Source organism: Rhopalosiphum maidis, chromosome 2 (genome assembly GCF_003676215.2).
Source record: "Rhopalosiphum maidis isolate BTI-1 chromosome 2, ASM367621v3, whole genome shotgun sequence".
NCBI lineage: Eukaryota > Metazoa > Arthropoda > Insecta > Hemiptera > Aphididae > Rhopalosiphum > Rhopalosiphum maidis.
The window spans coordinates 37,277,885-37,296,475 of NC_040878.1; the positions used below are offsets into that span (position 1 = coordinate 37,277,885).

Below are 18,591 nucleotides of genomic sequence, written 5' to 3' on the forward strand. Positions count from 1 at the left end.
CGCTATATGAAAATGAAAATAGTATAGCAATCTAATATATATAGGTATTAAAGCAGTACTACAGTATTTATACCATAGCTACGTTGTATAGTGGGCGGAGTGCCACTCTTATTATTATAGAACCTCTCGTAATTGAGTACAATAACAGTTAAATTAACTAAAGTGTACTCGCATGCTCGATACCTACGCCACTGCGTGTTTGTCGGTCAGACAACCTTCATATTGTCACTTGTCAGTCTAATAAAGGTCGAAATTTTATGAACTAACAAAATCTATTAACTTAAAATTATATATGGAGGTGAAAAGTGAATAATTGAAAATGAAACTGGACGGATAACTTTAAATGCGATAATTGCGACTATGTATAATCTGTAGTACACCACTATACTTGTTTAGTTTTAAAAATTTTTGAAATTTCTAAGACTATAATTTATTAAGTCGTGTTCAGAATTAATTTTGTAAATTTAAAAATTATTTAAATGTCCTTATGTAAATGCATGATTACAATATTTTCTTCAATCATGTGCGTATTGATGATTGATCGAAGTAAAACTTATTATAATGCCCAACAATTTAATTGTGTATCCTATTTGAATTCTGTTCTCTTTTTACCAAATACCTAAAAACTTTATTCTAGATAATGATTTTCCTATGTCCTACATGTATTATTATTATTATTTTGTTGTCATTAACAGTATAATTCCTGTCACTACAGCAGTAATTAAAATGTTTGTATTCAAAAATAGTAAATCTAGGATATCGTGCAGATAAAATATAGTACATAATCAAGATGAAACCTTGATATTAATATTATAGGTTTCATCTTTGATCATTATGTATGAGATACGATCTTAAATATTAAAAACCATAATTTTTAGATAGATGATGAATATTAATATATTCTTGATTAATTGGCTTTTGTAAACCAAAAAATTGTGATTATAACTGATTACAGTGCAGAGGATTTTTTTCGAAGGGGGGTGCTTAATTTTTTATGGCCAACTATGAAAAAAAATTAAGTTTACACTGTATTTCTGACAATATAATTCATATAATTATACATATTATCAAATCAATATCAAGTAAGTGTGATAAGAGCGGTGTTGTTTAATCACCAGAAATGGTAATTAAATTATTGTCGTGTCTAACATTTAGGGGGGGCTTGAGCCCGGAAGCCCTCCCCTAGCCACGGTACTGACTGATTATAATTTAGAATTCAACAAGTACCAACCTACCTTCGTAATAATCAAATAAAAATATATCTGTTCAGAATGTGTTTCAGTTGTTGTTTGAACATCGATAAGCTCTAGCTGTGTAGTTTTTACAATTAAAAAACAAATTTTAAACAAAAACGGAAATGGAAAAATGGAATGGAAAAGTCGCTATAGTAACAGGCGCTTCTTCTGGAATAGGAGATGAGACTTGTAGACAACTGGTCGAGAAAGGAATGATTGTTGTTGGTTTTGATATAAGTGACGATAAACTTCAGGTATGCTGTAAATTAAATTAAATAAAGTGTTCTGTTTTTAGAACCTATTCCATAAGTTTAAGGAAACATTTATATTTATAAATCAATAAAAGTTCCTGTATAATAAAATATCTCGACGTGGTTCATTTTATACCTGAGTAGAATGATACACTGTAGATTAATGTTCAGTGTTTCTTAACTTATTTTTTATAGAAACCCACTATTAGTCACTTAATTTCCTTGCATCCCATAAAAAAATTGAATTTTGCTATTACATAATTTAATATTTTAATCATATCATATATTTGTGTGTTGTGTCTTTTGACCATCAAACGAATTTGCAACAATAGGTTGGGAAACATTATTAAAAATGTTTTACGTAGATATATTGGTTTTTAGGGAAGAGGGAGGGTTCTGGTAGCAAATTGAATCTGGTTGTACTTCAGTATTTATATTTTATATTTTTCTAAATGTATTAATTATATGTATGTATATTATGCATATACCATAGTATGTAATGTAATATATTTTTTCAGATGTTAGAAAAGGATTTAAAAGGAAAACTGGGCAAATTTTATTACCTTAAAGTTGATTTGTGTTTGGAAGAAAACATTTTGGAAGCTTTTCATTGGGTAAAGAAAACATTGAAATCAGTTGACGTACTAGTTAATAATGCAGGTGTCTGGAAGTATAGTGATTTGTTAGGTAAATTGAATTAATTTATATTTTATAGTATATAAGACATACGTAATTCCTAAGATTCTAGTATAATATAATAATTAATTGTAGATATTAACTATTAAGTATGTAAAATAATATATAATAAAATATTTAACAGTTTAAAGAACATATAAGTCGCGTATCACCTTTTTTATCACCATAGGGAATTAATATATTAAAATTAAAAATTGTTTTTACAGTAAGGGTAATTAGTATTAAAGGTATTAATACTAATACTAATACTTAATTAGTATAAAGGTATTAGTAAGTAAATTCTAATTAAATGGCATAAATTTCTGTTTTATTTTTCAATAATTCAAAAGTTCTAAAAAAAATCGTGTATAATTTAGTTTCTTACATTTTCAAGATAGCCTATTATTAAATCATATTTTGAAAACACTTTAAATACTGTTAAAACGGAATAAAAATCGACAAAACCATGTGGATATTAGTTATAACGTGTATAATTTAGCAGTGTACTTGTATACTACTGAGTTATCTCGTCGATTTTCTTATGTTGTGTATAACTTAATTATAACTTTGAAGTATTGTCAATGGGCGAAATAGGTCAGGAAGATCATTCAACACATCAAATATTAACCATACCTATGATGGTATAATGTACTGATAAACCATTCCAAATTTAATATTAGTAACGGTTAATTGCAATAAGCCATTAAGTTATATCGTGTTTGATTGCAATTAGCCGCTGCCACTATATTATAGAATGGCTTATCTGTCTATACAATCTTGTATAATAAAATTGTTACCTAACTTATAAATTAATTCTCTAAAATATTAAAATAATGAATTTAATTGAATTATTCTGAACGAAAAATTTTTGTATGAATGAGTTTCAAACTTTTAACAATGACATAAAAATATTTTGTTTTAATAATTAGATCCTTTAAAATCTTTTTAACCTTTAACTAATTTAACCAATTCACCGTTTGACGTATACTACTCTATTATACTATCAACCATCGTTTGCTGAGTTATTGTGAATATCTATTAAAAATATTTGAATTTATTTTTATATGGTCAAATCATGGTGCTACACGAGGGCAATTCACTCTTGCGGGCTATCCTTCCTCTCGTATCTGCATAATTTATTTAGAAAAACGCATTTAACTTGAAAAGCAATACAGCATATTGTATAAATCATGTAAATTACAAACTTTGGGGGCCTCTTAACCACCTTAAATTTGGCATTCGACTTAAATTTAAATTAATACAATTAATTTTTATGAATTATCAATGATAAAAGTTTATAACAAATCACGGTATTATTATGGTTTATGGGTATTCTTACAACATTTGAAGATTTGGGCAAATAAACGATACCTAATTATAATTCACAATAATTATTAATTTTTAAATTGAATAAATTATTTATATGTAATTTAATTTTAAATACAATGTTTAGAAGTAGGTACCAATTGCGTGTAAATTTGTAATAAATAAAATATTAATGCAATTATATTATTAATTATTGTAATGTTAGTATCTAAACAGTTACCTTTATAAAACTTCCAGGGAATACAAATGATTGGAAACAAATGTTTGACATTAATATCATAGGTACTAACATTTGCAGCAGAGAGGCTATAAAAATCATGGAGGAAATACAAATCAAAGAAGGTCACATAATAAATATTAATGGGTAACTATTTAAATATATATTTTATTTAATATAAAAGCGTAAGGATAAATATATATATATATATATATTCATTGATTTTTCAAATATTAATCGAATAAATTCAAATACCATTTAACGATATAAAATGTAATTTATTTCTAAGCTTATAACAATAGCTTATGTATTATTTTATTATTAACATTAGAATCAATTTATGTTGTAGCATTGCAGGTCATTACATATTTCCGTTCTTGAAAGATGTTTCAGTTTATAGTGCTACCAAACATAGTGTCACTACAATTACAGAATATTTAAGAGAATTGATGGGCATGAAAAATTTACCCATTAGAGTCACGGTAATTTATTAGTTTTTAGGTTTATTACATGCTGTATAAATCGATTTCAATGTATATATATTATAATATTGATGAATTGATTATAAATTATGTTGTATATATATTTATAAATTTGTTAATGAAAATCTAATACATTCCAAGAATTTTACCTTACTTGTTTTCGCTGCAAATTTTTTTAAGAGGATGTCACACACTGTTTGTTTTCTCTCTCTAGCCCACGCGCAACATAGACAAAACGCATTTACGCAGACTGAGTAGAACTCGTTCAATTTGGTTTTAGAGTAAATATACCTATTATAAAATAAAATTTTGATAATATTTCTAAGTTCAAGACGATGAGTTTTTTTCCATTATTCTCAATACAACGTTAATTATATCGTTTAGAAATAGCTAAAAATTACAATATTTTTAAGCAACCTTTAAATTTTCAAAATTTAATAAATTTTTTTAAAAAAACTCATCTGACTGCGTAAATGCGTTTTGTCTATGTTACGCGTGGGCTAGAGAGAGAAAACAAACAGTGTGTGATATCCTCTTAAGAACACAGTAAGTTTATTAATTTGAATTTTGAAATTGTAATTATAATAATATATTATTGTCTATAAGACAAGTTTTTAGGTACATAAAAATATAATTAAATGTAATTTATTTGATATATATTTTATCTTAGTTCTTAGAGTAATTTTAAATTATATTATACAATACTTATTGCAGTCAACAAATGTAATAGCATTGTTAAGTAACTATTCTGGTATCACATAACTTTTGTTTCAATAATATTTTAAAACCAATAAGTAGAAATTAGAGAGTTAATATTTACACGTACAATAATTTAATAGTACATATTAAATCTTCGCACTTATTTTTTTTTATTCTTTTAATATATTTTAAAAATACCTAATATCTATACTACAAAATATTTTATTTAAATTCAAAGTGGTATATGAATATACCATACCGAATTTTATAAATTTAAAAATACTTTATTTGTATCGTTTTAATTTTAGAGTATTAGTCCGGGTGCAGTAGAAACCAAAATGACTGAACAGTTAAGTAAGTTGGAAGGCATAAAAATGTTGAAATCTATTGACGTTGCTGAAGCTATTATGTACGCATTGAGCGCACCACAGCATGTTAACGTAAGTCTAAAATAATTTATACTTAAACATTTTTAGCATGCATATTATAAAAGATAATATATTTCGCGTTCATTAATATTTAAAAAAAAGTTATAATTAGTACCTATGTGCTTAGGTTATTAATATTTAAGTACATTTATAAAGTCATTTTTTTTAATTAGTATTAATTTATATGACAATTTTCCCAATTGTTACGTCTTAATTTTTTGACTTACACTGCTATTATTTAGCCAGGATTTTAGATACTAGGATTTAGTACGGAATTTGTATGACCCGAATTTTATATGACTTTCCTTCCCACTCCAAATGATGATTTACAGGTCTAGGTATTTGTTTAGAAACTCCTAAATACTACCGATCGTGTTAAGTTGTTTTGTTCGATCCAGCTTATTAGTACGTAATTTATAACGTTTTTGCTTATAACTTATACGTTTTTAATTATTACAGGTCTCCGAAATCATCATAAGACCAACAGGCGAGAATGTATTAGCTTTTGTTAAGAAACTTTTATAGATATCGATTATGCTTTATGATTAATATAGGTACATGAACATCTACAATTTGAACCTCAAATATAAACAAAAGTAGTACCTACGTTTTTACTGTTTAAAAATAAATATATAGTATTATGTATCCAATGACCAATATGCATATCTTATTATAGATAATATGTATTAATCATCATGAAAAAAATCTGTTTTTACCTTCACATAATTCTTATAAATCATTATTATGTACACTTCAATAAAAAAAATATTAATAAAAACCCTTCAATATAATATTATTGTATTATTATGGACATCTTTAATACATTTTTCTTCTCTTTTTTGTGTTTTTTTTTTTTATGTTCATACCTTGATACACATAAATTATTTATTTGTTATATTGCTTTGACGGACAAATATCAATCAATAAATAAATTTTTTTTAAATATACATAAAAAAATTATGAAAAATATAAAAAAATACACATATACTTGTTTTTGATGAAAATTATTTTGAATTCTCAATTAATTTGATGTGCATCTTTATTTTTTTTAGAATTAGCTACATGAAAAATTGTTTTTAAAAGAAATATTTTGGACATATTATATTATTTAATCAGAACTTTCTTACTATTTACTGTGTAAAAAAAACCCCTTATAAATGATTTTTATTTGTATACTATTTAGTATTATAAAATTTATAAATTTAGGTATAATTATTTTAGGTTTATGATTTTTTTTTTAACAATAGATTTTAAGTTTTGAAATACCTTCGATTTTTATGATAGTATTATCGTTTATTAAAATTAATTTAATTTCTATATGTTATATTAATTATTTTAGTGTAATCGTAAATCAGGTGTTACATATTAATAGTAGCAATGTAGTATATTAAGTATTTATATTATTTGAGTACTTGAAATATTTTAATTGAGATGTTATTAATTATACATCGAATAACTTACTGCATCATAACAATTCTACAAAACTATTTTTTTCCAATTATTTTTATTTCTTTCAAAATATATCATAATGTATAAATTAATAAACATTTTGAAATCAGCGCTATATTTAATACAATAATTAAACAGGATAGGTATCATAGAAAAAAATAACGAGATTAGAATATAATTTTTTCAATTTTCATTTTTGTTTGGCACTAAATATTAAAATTATAATAAAAAATGACATATCCGCAATTCAAGTAGTCGTGTTGTCTTCGACTTACGAGAACAAGTTAGAAATTACAAAGACAATTCAAACAAACAACAAACACTACGGATACAAGGCATTAAGAGGACGCTCTTAACACGATATACATACAACCTCCCAATAAATGTTTACAGGTTTTTTAACAAAACTTAGAATGTTACGACGATATGTTATAATTATATCTATTAGTACAGGAAATAAAAAATGTTATCTAAAAAATTTTTCATTCTACAAACCGTAAAAACAAGTAAAATGTAAGGTACATAAGAGTTTTTTTATAAACATTAATAATATTGATAACCTTAACAAAATATTCACAATTCACACGGAAAGATAATGTATAATACACATATAATAATAGATACTAAAATGTATTTTAATATGAGGTAAATATTATCCATATTATATCTAATGTATACAAAACTTAGAACCTGATTTATGTTATTATGATTTTTGTTGACACTTAAATAAGTTTACCTAAATATTTCATTAGAAATTGAATACAAAATATTATATACTTACATAAAACCTCGTTTGACAGCCAGAATTATAATACCTAATACCTATTATGAATAATAAACTACCTTAATATTTCATTCTGTCTGTAACCCTCTTATTATCTAAATATCTTAAATAATATTAGTCTTTACTAGATTCTTTAAAATAAACCATTTCTCTTTGAATGTTCTTTACATAAAGTAGCTGTCAAAACAAATACAATGACATTAATTGAAAATAAAAAATACAATCGAAAATTTTATACAACACTTATGGTTATGGCTTTTTTTTTGGACACTAGTCAATATCATTGTATTTCAAAATTTACAATGCAAATTTATATTTTTGCTTGGATGGTGTTGGTGAGTAAAATAAATTAAAAAATATTATCATTCTGACCAATACAATAATTTGTATGTACATACTTTTTTTAAAAAACGTTTATACCATATTAGATTCTATATTTCAGGGAATGAATGTATTGGTTTTAAAATAATGTGTTTTTTATTTTAAATAATATAATCTATCAATATCTGTATCTATCATCACCATTTCAAGCAGAATAAAGATTTTCAACTTTGAAAGTGGTTTCAAGTGAAAAAATTTTAGTACGTTTAAAAATATAATAAAAAAAAAACATTAGGGTAAAATTTTAATTTTTACGTAAAACTATTTTTTACAATATATTTTTCTTGTTATGTAGTAATTCAAAAACAAGCAACTGTAAATTATAGCTGATATTTGTCATTTTCATCAAATATTCAGTTATTCATTTGACCAGAAATTGCGATATTTCAAGTTTTACGTGTGCATATCTAATTTCGTCAAGATTAAACTTCAGATGCCCAACTTAAAATTCCATTAATAAAGATAAATGAGAAATCTTATATACTATATAATTATAGAATGGATTGCAAATTTTCACGATTTTGACTACAATCTTTACTTTAAACTTTAAATACATATTAAAAAATTAAGGACTAGATATTTTTGATATTTTATTTTTGCTTAAAAATTTTATGGTAAAAATTTTAAGATCAATAGTAATTTCCTTTTAGAAAAACAAAATACATTTTGTTAATCACACATTTTGTGTAAAAATGTTAGTTCTTCCTTAATTTTTGTTTTTTGTTTTACTCGGTTATTTTGAAAAGTATTTGGATTTTTTTACTTTTGACCTCCTTAAATTACCAACTAGATATAATTTTTAAGTAATAACTACAGTCAAAGTTGAAAATCTAAATATTTTTTGTACCCAACAAAGTAATGACAGACAAAAAACACACATCATTATAAAATCAATACATTCGGTTCACAATCTAAGAGTATTATATAATATTATTTAAATAGTATATACTAAATAAAGTTGTTTCAAAAGGTTTATTTGAGGCTTACAAAATATTATTCAATATAACTTAAATAATACTTATACCTCATAATACAATATCATGATTAATAATACTTTATGATCTCAATATAAAATAATATAATACATCTTAATTATTAATGACTTATAAAAGTTGGATATTTTGTATGAATTATCAGGTATGTTTGACTGCAGGATACATTTTTTTCTTTGAAAATCCAGATATGTCTTTAGGTATGGAGTTAATTCAATACATGATAGTTGGAATACTTTTTACTTTAATTTTTTTGGTATTCTTGATAAAAAAAGAAGCCATTGCGTCAAACTACAATTTTATACAAACCAAATTTATCCACTGGTCTAACAAAAGATCATTGCATCCAAATGTAGCTTATAAAAAAAACATAAAAACAGTTAAAAGTTTTATCATACCTTTAGCAATATTATCATTATCTATTGCATTTGGACCATTAGTATCAACCATAAACGATATTGGCAAGCTGCCATTGGATTACCGAACCCATTTCGTCTTGTTTTGGCCAACGGTAAGTTAGTATAGATTACTTTATGACTAATGATTAAGTATAGTATCTATTATTCATTGATTTGAAATTGTTTTGTCAACTACTCCCGTTATACAAGAACTAGTTATTGACAATCACATCATCATTAATTTATACTTAGTAGATGTAGGTTATCATATTTTTATGTTTTTTCATAAAAAATGACACTCGAAAATATGGACTAACATATGGAGTAATCAAAAATTATAATATTTATTCAATACGTATTAGACTATATCTTAATTAGTAATTATTAAATATCCATTTAGGTGTATCGATCTTTTCTTTTTGTTATATTAACACTATGTTAGTGAATATTTTTTATTGTTATATATTTGTAATATAATCCTTCAATAATAACATGTTTATTTTACTATTAGCGCATAATATTTAATATTGATTATTAATGATGCTTGAATTCATTTTTAAAAAATACAAAAATTCTCACACATTGAGCAGAACTTACCTACGGTTACCGGTATTTTCCTGAATCAAAATTCTCGAATAAACTTTTTCCCGAATCGAAATTACTGAATGAATTTTTTTCCGAACACCTTTTACCCGGATCGATATTAAAAACGATAAATTATAATGCAATAAAAAAATAAGAATTAGTTAATAAAAATAATAAAATTAATAACATAATAAATATAAACTACTGCTGTAGTGTTATCCAGCGGCGGATTGAATAAAATATCAAGCGCGGGTAATTATAGTGTGGCAGGCTCACCAATTACCAAGTACATCGGCCCACTGGAATCTTTACCAGTATCCCGGTGGGCCAATCCACCGCTGGACTGTTATCATTAAATATTTTAAAATGCCTACCTAGCCATTATAGCTCCTAGTTATAACAAAAATTTTAATTTTTTTATATTTTTATAATACATATATAATCTACATTACTTAGCATAATAAGTATACGAGAACAAAAAAGAAAGAAAAAAACATGGTATGCGTGATTAAGAAGTCACCCACTAGTGACTCTTTACTTGAGGGGTTATTGTGGATGTTGAAAGATGTAATAAGATACTAGGAGAGAGACGAGTTTGGGTTTGTTTAATGCAACTGATCTCTACATCATCTCCTTTTCAGTCGGCGGCGAGGATTATTGGGGAGCGTTAAAGTATTTAAGTTACTGATTACTTTTATGTTTTAAACATTTTTATTTCGGGAAAAATAACCGTCGGGAAAAAATCGTTTGGGATAAAAAGTTTCGGGTTTTCGGATTTTCAGATAAAATACCAATCAGGAAAAAGTACTTTCTGGAAAAACGGCGGGTACCCCTACCTATTAGTATTTATTATATAAAATAAGATTATATTATGCATAATAAATTAAATAATAACTAACATATATGTATTATGTATAGGCATGTAAGTTTTAATTCATTATTGATATTGCATAAACATTTAAGAATAATTTTTATTTCTAGATTGTCGATACTAATAAAATCAGTATGTATGGAATCATCTATTCACTGCAAGTCATATTTACTATTGTTTTATACATTTCGACTTTATCATTCAATTTGGGTTTTATGGTGTTTTTGAATGAAGTAACTAACCAATTTGAAATGTTATTGGATGAAATTAAAGATGCATTTAAATATAAGAGAGATAAACAGTTCCAACCGCTTTTTATTGATTGTATACGTCACCATCAAATAATTATTAAGTGAGCAGCAATACAATATAATATACTTATTTTAAATCACACCAAATTCTCAATGACTTAAGTATATATAATGCATGAAATATATTAGAAATAACGACAAATAAGTATATGGTAATTTGTTTAAATTTATCATTAAAAAATATATCTATTTTATTAAAATATATATGTACTAAATGTAGTTTTTAAGTTGGATGATATTAGTAGAATTATATAAATTATTTTCATATATGTTAGCAAGGTGGGCATCGACGTGATAATAAACTAATTTAATTTTATGAAGTTAATTTAATTTTAACATATTAACTATTAAATAATAAGTAATAACTTATTTAGAAATTAATGGCACATAATCTTTATAAATAAGGTATTTTGATTGGTATTCTTCACAATAATTCAAAAATTAAAAAACATACTCTCGTCATTTTTAGCGCAGGTCACGGACATACTAGATATTTCCAAAATATAGATAAAAATTCAATTTACGCAAAAACTCGGATTTTTTAGTATCATTAATTGTTTAATTGCTTAATTTTTTTATGGTATAAAATTGTTACAACAATAATTATAATTATATGTATAATACTCACCATTATATCATTGATACTTAAATATTTTATTTAATGACAATAAGTATTTATAAAACGATTTTGAGCAAATATTGTAATCTATTATTTTTAAGCCGATCTTAATTTTTGAACTAATAAAAAAACTACTCCATAGTATATAATGTCTAATGATCATAAATTGTCAACATTAATTGAACTAAATTAGTAATAATTAATGAATAAATACGAATATATAAATTATAAGAATATTATTATATTAATTACAAAAATATTATACTAAAAATACAAAGACTTTATTATTATAAAATTAATTAATACGCATACATTATTCATATACCTTACTTTATTCAGTCTATTCAGTATTCACTATGTGTTCATATTCTAATATTATATAGTTTTATAGAGTACCGTGAATTAAATATTCTTAAGCTTGTAAACATAATTTTATAACTTACTATGTTTTAGATTTTTAGACGATTTAAAGTCATATTTCAAGTGGATCATACTTATTGAAATAATTGTAGTCCAAGTAGTGTTGGCTATCCTTATTTATAATTTAACAAAAGTATAGTACCTAATAATTTATTATTTAAATCTAATTTATTATTAGATGGGCTTTATAACTGTACACATTTTATAAAAAAATAATATTGTTATGTATTTTTAATAGGTAAATGCTTCCCTTGGTTATAAGATAAAAGTTGCTGGTTCATTATTATTTAATTTACTTCCAATTTGTTTTCACTGTCACATCGGAGAAGTCATACTAAACCTGGTATTATATATTTAATATTATTTTAGTAAAATTGAATAATATTCTGTATATTTCTAACGAATATAAATACATTTCAGAGATTTCATTGATATGGGGTACCTTAAGGAAATTCACCAGTTTTTAAATGTATTGCGCGTAATTTTCAAACTTTTCTGTTTTTTTCTAATACCATTTATACTATGTATACTGTATAGTCCAAGTTCACTATTTGTTCATTATTTTTATTTTATTTAAAATTTTAAGTTTCTGGAATAAAGTTAAATCGAAATATGTTTTTGCTTTCATTCGCTACATTTTAATTTAACACGTGGTATAACTATACAACGAATACACGAATAACCTAATTTTAATTTAATCATGTATTACACAGGCACGGACCAAGGGGCCATGCCCCCCCCCCCGTAAATATATTCTTGATCTACGCCTGGTATTACAATATACATCCGGTATATCTTACGAAAAATTTGAAATACCGTGAAACGAGAATCAAATTCTTTAATATAAAATGTTCATTCTTGTGGTCCATTATTATAGTTTAGAGAAGTCCTATTAGCGTGAGCTTTCAACCGATTTTGTAATCGTTTAATTAACCACAATATATATTTGCAGATTACAGTTTTTTATTTTTTTTTATAATTTATACAGTTCAAACTTCAAACATTATATAATAATCAGCTCTATAAATTTTCAGTTTGTTGAACGTATTTTTTGATTTAGTTAAAATTTGACTGTTTTATAATTATATTTAAAATTTATAGTATAATATATTCTATACAGAATAATAGTATAGTTAGCTATAAACTCATAAATTATAATACCTAATTAAATTATATCCAATTGTATAACCAATTATATATTAGACGAAATAAAATATCATACACCTACAAATTATTGTTATATTTGTTTACAGCACACACGTTTGTCTAATCATATTTATAACATGATGTGGTACGATATGCCCAACAAAAACAAACAACTCATCGTGATTATGCTCCAACGTACTCAAAGAGATCTGACATTAAGTTCAGCTCTGTTTTCGAATGAAAGAGCGTCTAGATCGTTAATTTCCAAAGTTATTAAACAAGTGTACACAATTTTAAACGTATTATTAAAAACATAAAATGTTAACCTTTTACATGCAGTGTCCCAAAAATAACGCTTTTTTAAATTAGCTAAAAAGACACTTTATTTTTTTAAACACATACAAAAATGTTGGTATAACATCCGGTTTACGTATGAAAAATAATATAATTTGATTGTTCTCCTTTAGCTTATTAACAGACCGAAGTACGATTGAGAAAATTAACAATAACTACCTAACTATCATTTTTTTCTAGCTGATGGGTTTCAGGAGGACACCTTAACCTAACTGGGGCTTCAATAGTTGAACCAAAATTTTTCAAATTTTTTATTAGCCGTCGAATCTATGACACATTGGGAACAGCGTCACATACGAGTAAGATACAAATTTGACGCGTCTCCACACCATTTTTGTTAGATTGGTAAAAGGTTTTAACAGCCAACATATATGTATTTCAATTAACATTCGGTCCATGGTGACACTTACAAAAACTGATTACACAACAACAAACCGAAATTTAAAAAAAACGATGAGACCAATGTTGTAAACATAAAAACAAAAAAATGGCAACCGATTTAAAAAAAGCGTTATTTTTGGGACACTCTGAGATAATTAATAACAATGGAGAAGTTGGATATAGGTATTTATATAGTCATTGTGTATAAAATAAATTATAATGTATAAATACGTTGTACATGCATTCATTAATTTTAGTATCAACGAAATAGCGGCACACTTTAATATTATGTTATTACAATATAAATGCTAAAATAATTACTTTATTACTTGTAGTTAAGTAGTAGTAGATTATATAATCATTGTTTTTATTGTAAGTCGTTTCATACAATATTTATTAAGGCTGTAATAACAACCTTAAGTTATAGCCACCATACTTATACTTACTAAATTACTTTACTTTTGTTTGAAGTGCATTACAGTTGATAGTTTCTCAAAACTAAGCATGATCAATGATCATAAATAAATATTGGAATGAAGTGATTTTGGGTACCAAGTACTATTAAAACTTATAGTACTCTCAACTAAATCTTACAGAATATATTTAAACCCACCCACATGAGCCATGGTTGTGATTGATACATCAATATAGTGGTCTTATGTGATATTGATTTCGAGCTCCTTATCCCTCACATATATAACCAAATATTCAACTATAATCATGATGTGATTCAAAATTTAATATTATATTTATTCTACTATATTATATCGTAGACTATTATCAGGAGCAAAACATTTTTTTTCTTAAAGTGACCTCTAATTATTGTATTTCATTTTTTTAATATTTTATCGATTTATGATTATATAAAATTAACAAATTGTTGGTAAACATTAAATTCTAATCAACTGTTATGTAATTTTTGAACTGTAATAAAATTTACTTAAAGGATAAATAAATGTTAAAAAAAAATCATGATTGCTTAATAATGCATTTTTTTAATTAATTCAAAGGTAAATTTAATTGAAATATACCTATATAGAGTCAAAACATACCATCTTTTATTACAATTATATGAGCTTCGTTATGATGGTCGATTGATAAATCAGTCATCTTATTTATACTCTATCGTCTATATTTATTTAATTTCAGAAATATAGCTTAAATAAGATTATAAATACTTAAAAATAAAACGCTTAAACGGTTACATAATTATAATCATTTTTATATTTTACGATAATTATTACTTACCAATATTGTTTTACACGTAGAGTAAAATAAAAGACACGAGGGGGGAAAATCCCAAAACTGGTAAAACAACACAGAAACATGTTGTTTATACGACTTAGATTATATAATAGTATTTATTTATTTTATTTTTTATAAAAATGTTTTATTCATTTTTCACTTCTCATTTATCATTACTCCACTCTTAATAAATGAGCATTTTTGTTTCTAGAAGTCAAATAAGATGAATGAAAACACTTATTTAACTATCACTAATCCAAGACTTTTATTATTGCAGTCAATGAATAAATAAATGCAGTTCAGAAACAAATTTAACTTGTAAGAATAACAGTTAGTTATGATTGTATCTTATACAAAACCAGCACTGATATCAAACGGAATAGATGCGTTATAAATAATAATTGAAAATATTGGACCATAGGCTTATCACTTAAGTATTTTTAATTATAATAATCATGATTTATTTCCCCGTGAAACAGTACTTCAACATAATTTCATGTAAAATTCTATAACAACATGAGTCAATGGTATTGGAAACACCTAATTGTTCATTAAACATGCTTATTTTGGTTAGCATAACATAAAGTATATGTGCTAATTTTGATAGAGAATTATAATTATTGGAACCATTATTTTAATATCTCATAAAACAAAAAATATGTCTTATAAATATTATATTCGTGCATTTAAATTATTATCAAGCGGCGTCTTAGATAGGCAATTTATTTACTTTGCTGTCAAAAGCCCACGGGATATTGCTGTCATGATGAAATTTTAACTATGTTCATCTTTTGCAAATTTTACAAATAATTATAACAAATTATTTGTAAATATTAAATTTTAACATTAGATTAAATTTGCCATTTTTATAATTAGAAACAAACTTTTCATACAAAAATTGATAAAAAAATTATACCAGGATATGTAAAAAAAAAAAAATGGTGCTGACATTTAAAAAAAAATTTAGTTGTTTTACACATGTGCATGCCAAAAGGGTTAAAAATTTTAAATTTATCTAAAAATATATATTTAAGTAATTCATTCTTCCAAACCCCATTTTAGTATGTTCTTAGCGTAATATAGTTTAAATAATGCGTGTAGTTAGAAGGGAGGAAAATATAAAAATTTAATATCACCAAACTGTAAATTGTTTTCAGTAAAAAAAAAAATAATTTTTTCCAAAAATAGAGTTGCCCATTTGTTCCTAGATTGCTCTTCAAAGTTCAAATTTCAATTATACGATACTGGCATTTAATCTATTCTGTGATACTGGTATTATAGTTTTAATTTGTAAAAATGTAATAAACTCTATTTTAAAATTAATTTAACCAGTAATAATATATTAATATATACTGATATATGGTAATTATTAACGTTGTAACATTAAGAAGAATATTAAAATATGTGCAGCTAGTCATTATAATAACGTGTGTTGACAAATATGTATTATTATTCCAATATTTTACAAAATTTAATTTAATTTTTACAAAATAAGTATGGAGGAGTATATTATGCATATAATAGGTCACTTCATGTAAAATTTACAAACAATACGACCACTGCCTATAACCTTCTATTACCATACGTTATGTATTGTTTTGTTTTTTTTTTTAATATGATTTTTCTTCATTCTTACTTGTGAAGTCAAACGAAAAGCCATAATAATTTAAATGAAGAATATGGCAGTTAACGAAATGAAATTTTACCAAATACTTATAACAATAGCTTTCTCAGTGGACTCTGGCCATCCATATTATTATATTTTTCGATACATAATATATCTTGGACTTTTTAACTGTATTTTATCGGTAAGCAATTTTCAATTTTTGAAATTATTAAAATTTATTTATTATTTACTAACATTTAGAAACGTATATCAATCATACTTTTTATAAGATTATTAAACATATTATAAATCCGATATATTATAGGCTTATTAATTTAAAAAATATTGCATACCATATTACTATAATTAAATTTATAATAAATTTTAATTAAAATGATTGTATTAAATTAAATGCATAAATATTTTTAAATAGGTAAGAACCTAGAATTTATCCAGTTATTATATACTCGCCATTTTTACTATATAAATATAAATTATATATCAGTATTTTCTAACGATTATAAAATATCTTCTTATAACAATATTAGGTGTCCTATTAATTATACTTATTATGAAATCATAATTTAAATACTAAATAGATATTTTTATTTATATTTTTTCATTAGCTTATTATCGCACCATTATACATGATTTGTGAAGGACAGAATATGTCCATCATCATGGAGTTAATTCTTTACATGATGTGTGGTATACTTCATTCAATGCATTTAATTGTAATAACCTTAAATAAACAATCCATCGTAACCACCTACAATTGTATACAAACAAGTTTTGTCGGCTGGTCAGTAAAAAAAGGAATGGATCCAAATGGAGCATATAAAATTAACATAAAAATAATTAAATATTTTGTGACAATATGGTCATTTTTGGGATGTACAATAATGTTTAGCCCTTTACTTTCGACAGTTGCTGATTTGGGTGAATTACCCTTAGATCATCAATCACATTGGAGCACGCATTGGCCTATGGTATGTATAGTATTTATTATAAGTTTAATAATAAAATATAATTTTACATTAAACAATATGGTTCATTTAATGCAATATTGTTTTTTTTATGACGATATTAAATCATTTACTTTGCGACGTAATTAACTCAATGATATTTAAATAAATTACTAGTATAAATAGTATAAAATAATATTATTCTGTAAAGTTGTTTAGTGTGAATAACTTGTATACATATGGGCTTATCTATTTGGTGCAAACAATACTCGCTATGTTTTTAATTACTGCAACTGGAGCAATGAAGTGTGGATTTATTATGATTTTATCCGAGGTGAATTATCAATTTGAACATTTATTATATGGTTTGGAACAGGCATTCAATCATAGAATAGAACAGCAATTTAAAATTGTTTTTCTTGACTGCATTCTTCATCATCAATTAATAATCAAGTAATTACATTTTTTACTACACTTTAGTAACAACTTTAACTAAATTCTAACCTTATATTAAAATTGTCAACTTGTTTATTTAATAACAATATCTATAGACATATTATCAGATAAACAGACAACTAAAAATTTCAAAAATATCTATAAATAGCAAGATAGCTCAAAAAGTGCCAAAATATTTTGAAAATTATATCATGTCTAGTACCTATATATTATTATACTAATATAAATAGTTATTGAAAGTTTCATGTATCTAAAGTTATTTATTTTTGAATTACAACGAAACAGATTTTGGATAAAAATTCCCGCATTTTCATA

The 18,591-nt window shown here is 24.6% G+C and overlaps 2 protein-coding genes across 2 annotated transcripts; both read left to right on the forward strand.

Annotated features, from left to right (window-relative positions):
* The first annotated feature begins 1,289 nt into the window (after window positions 1-1,289).
* On the forward strand, window positions 1,290-6,082 carry LOC113553821 (farnesol dehydrogenase-like). The gene is made up of 6 exons (XM_026957363.1): window positions 1,290-1,489; window positions 2,005-2,173; window positions 3,725-3,851; window positions 4,054-4,186; window positions 5,194-5,325; window positions 5,773-6,082. Exons 1-6 carry the CDS (start codon window positions 1,358-1,360, stop codon window positions 5,836-5,838), a joined length of 759 nt encoding a protein of 252 aa, XP_026813164.1. The 5' UTR covers window positions 1,290-1,357; the 3' UTR covers window positions 5,839-6,082.
* Window positions 6,083-7,740: 1,658 nt separating this feature from the next.
* LOC113554729 lies at window positions 7,741-13,586 on the forward strand. The gene is made up of 6 exons (XM_026958695.1): window positions 7,741-7,881; window positions 9,065-9,430; window positions 10,884-11,125; window positions 12,157-12,256; window positions 12,362-12,466; window positions 13,377-13,586. Exons 1-6 carry the CDS (start codon window positions 7,741-7,743, stop codon window positions 13,584-13,586), a joined length of 1,164 nt encoding a protein of 387 aa, XP_026814496.1.
* Window positions 13,587-18,591: the final 5,005 nt, after the last annotated feature.

Coding starts and splice junctions, on each gene's coding strand:
- LOC113554729 (XM_026958695.1), top strand. CDS start 7,741: ATGACATTAATTGAAAATAAAAAATACAATCGAAAATTTTATACAACA. Junction 7,882..9,064: donor TTTTTGCTTGGATGGTGTTG/GTGAGTAAAATA, acceptor ATGAATTATCAG/GTATGTTTGACTGCAGGATA. Junction 9,431..10,883: donor TCGTCTTGTTTTGGCCAACG/GTAAGTTAGTAT, acceptor TTTTATTTCTAG/ATTGTCGATACTAATAAAAT.
- LOC113553821 (XM_026957363.1), top strand. CDS start 1,358: ATGGAAAAATGGAATGGAAAAGTCGCTATAGTAACAGGCGCTTCTTCT. Junction 3,852..4,053: donor CACATAATAAATATTAATGG/GTAACTATTTAA, acceptor TTTATGTTGTAG/CATTGCAGGTCATTACATAT. Junction 4,187..5,193: donor ATTTACCCATTAGAGTCACG/GTAATTTATTAG, acceptor TTTTAATTTTAG/AGTATTAGTCCGGGTGCAGT.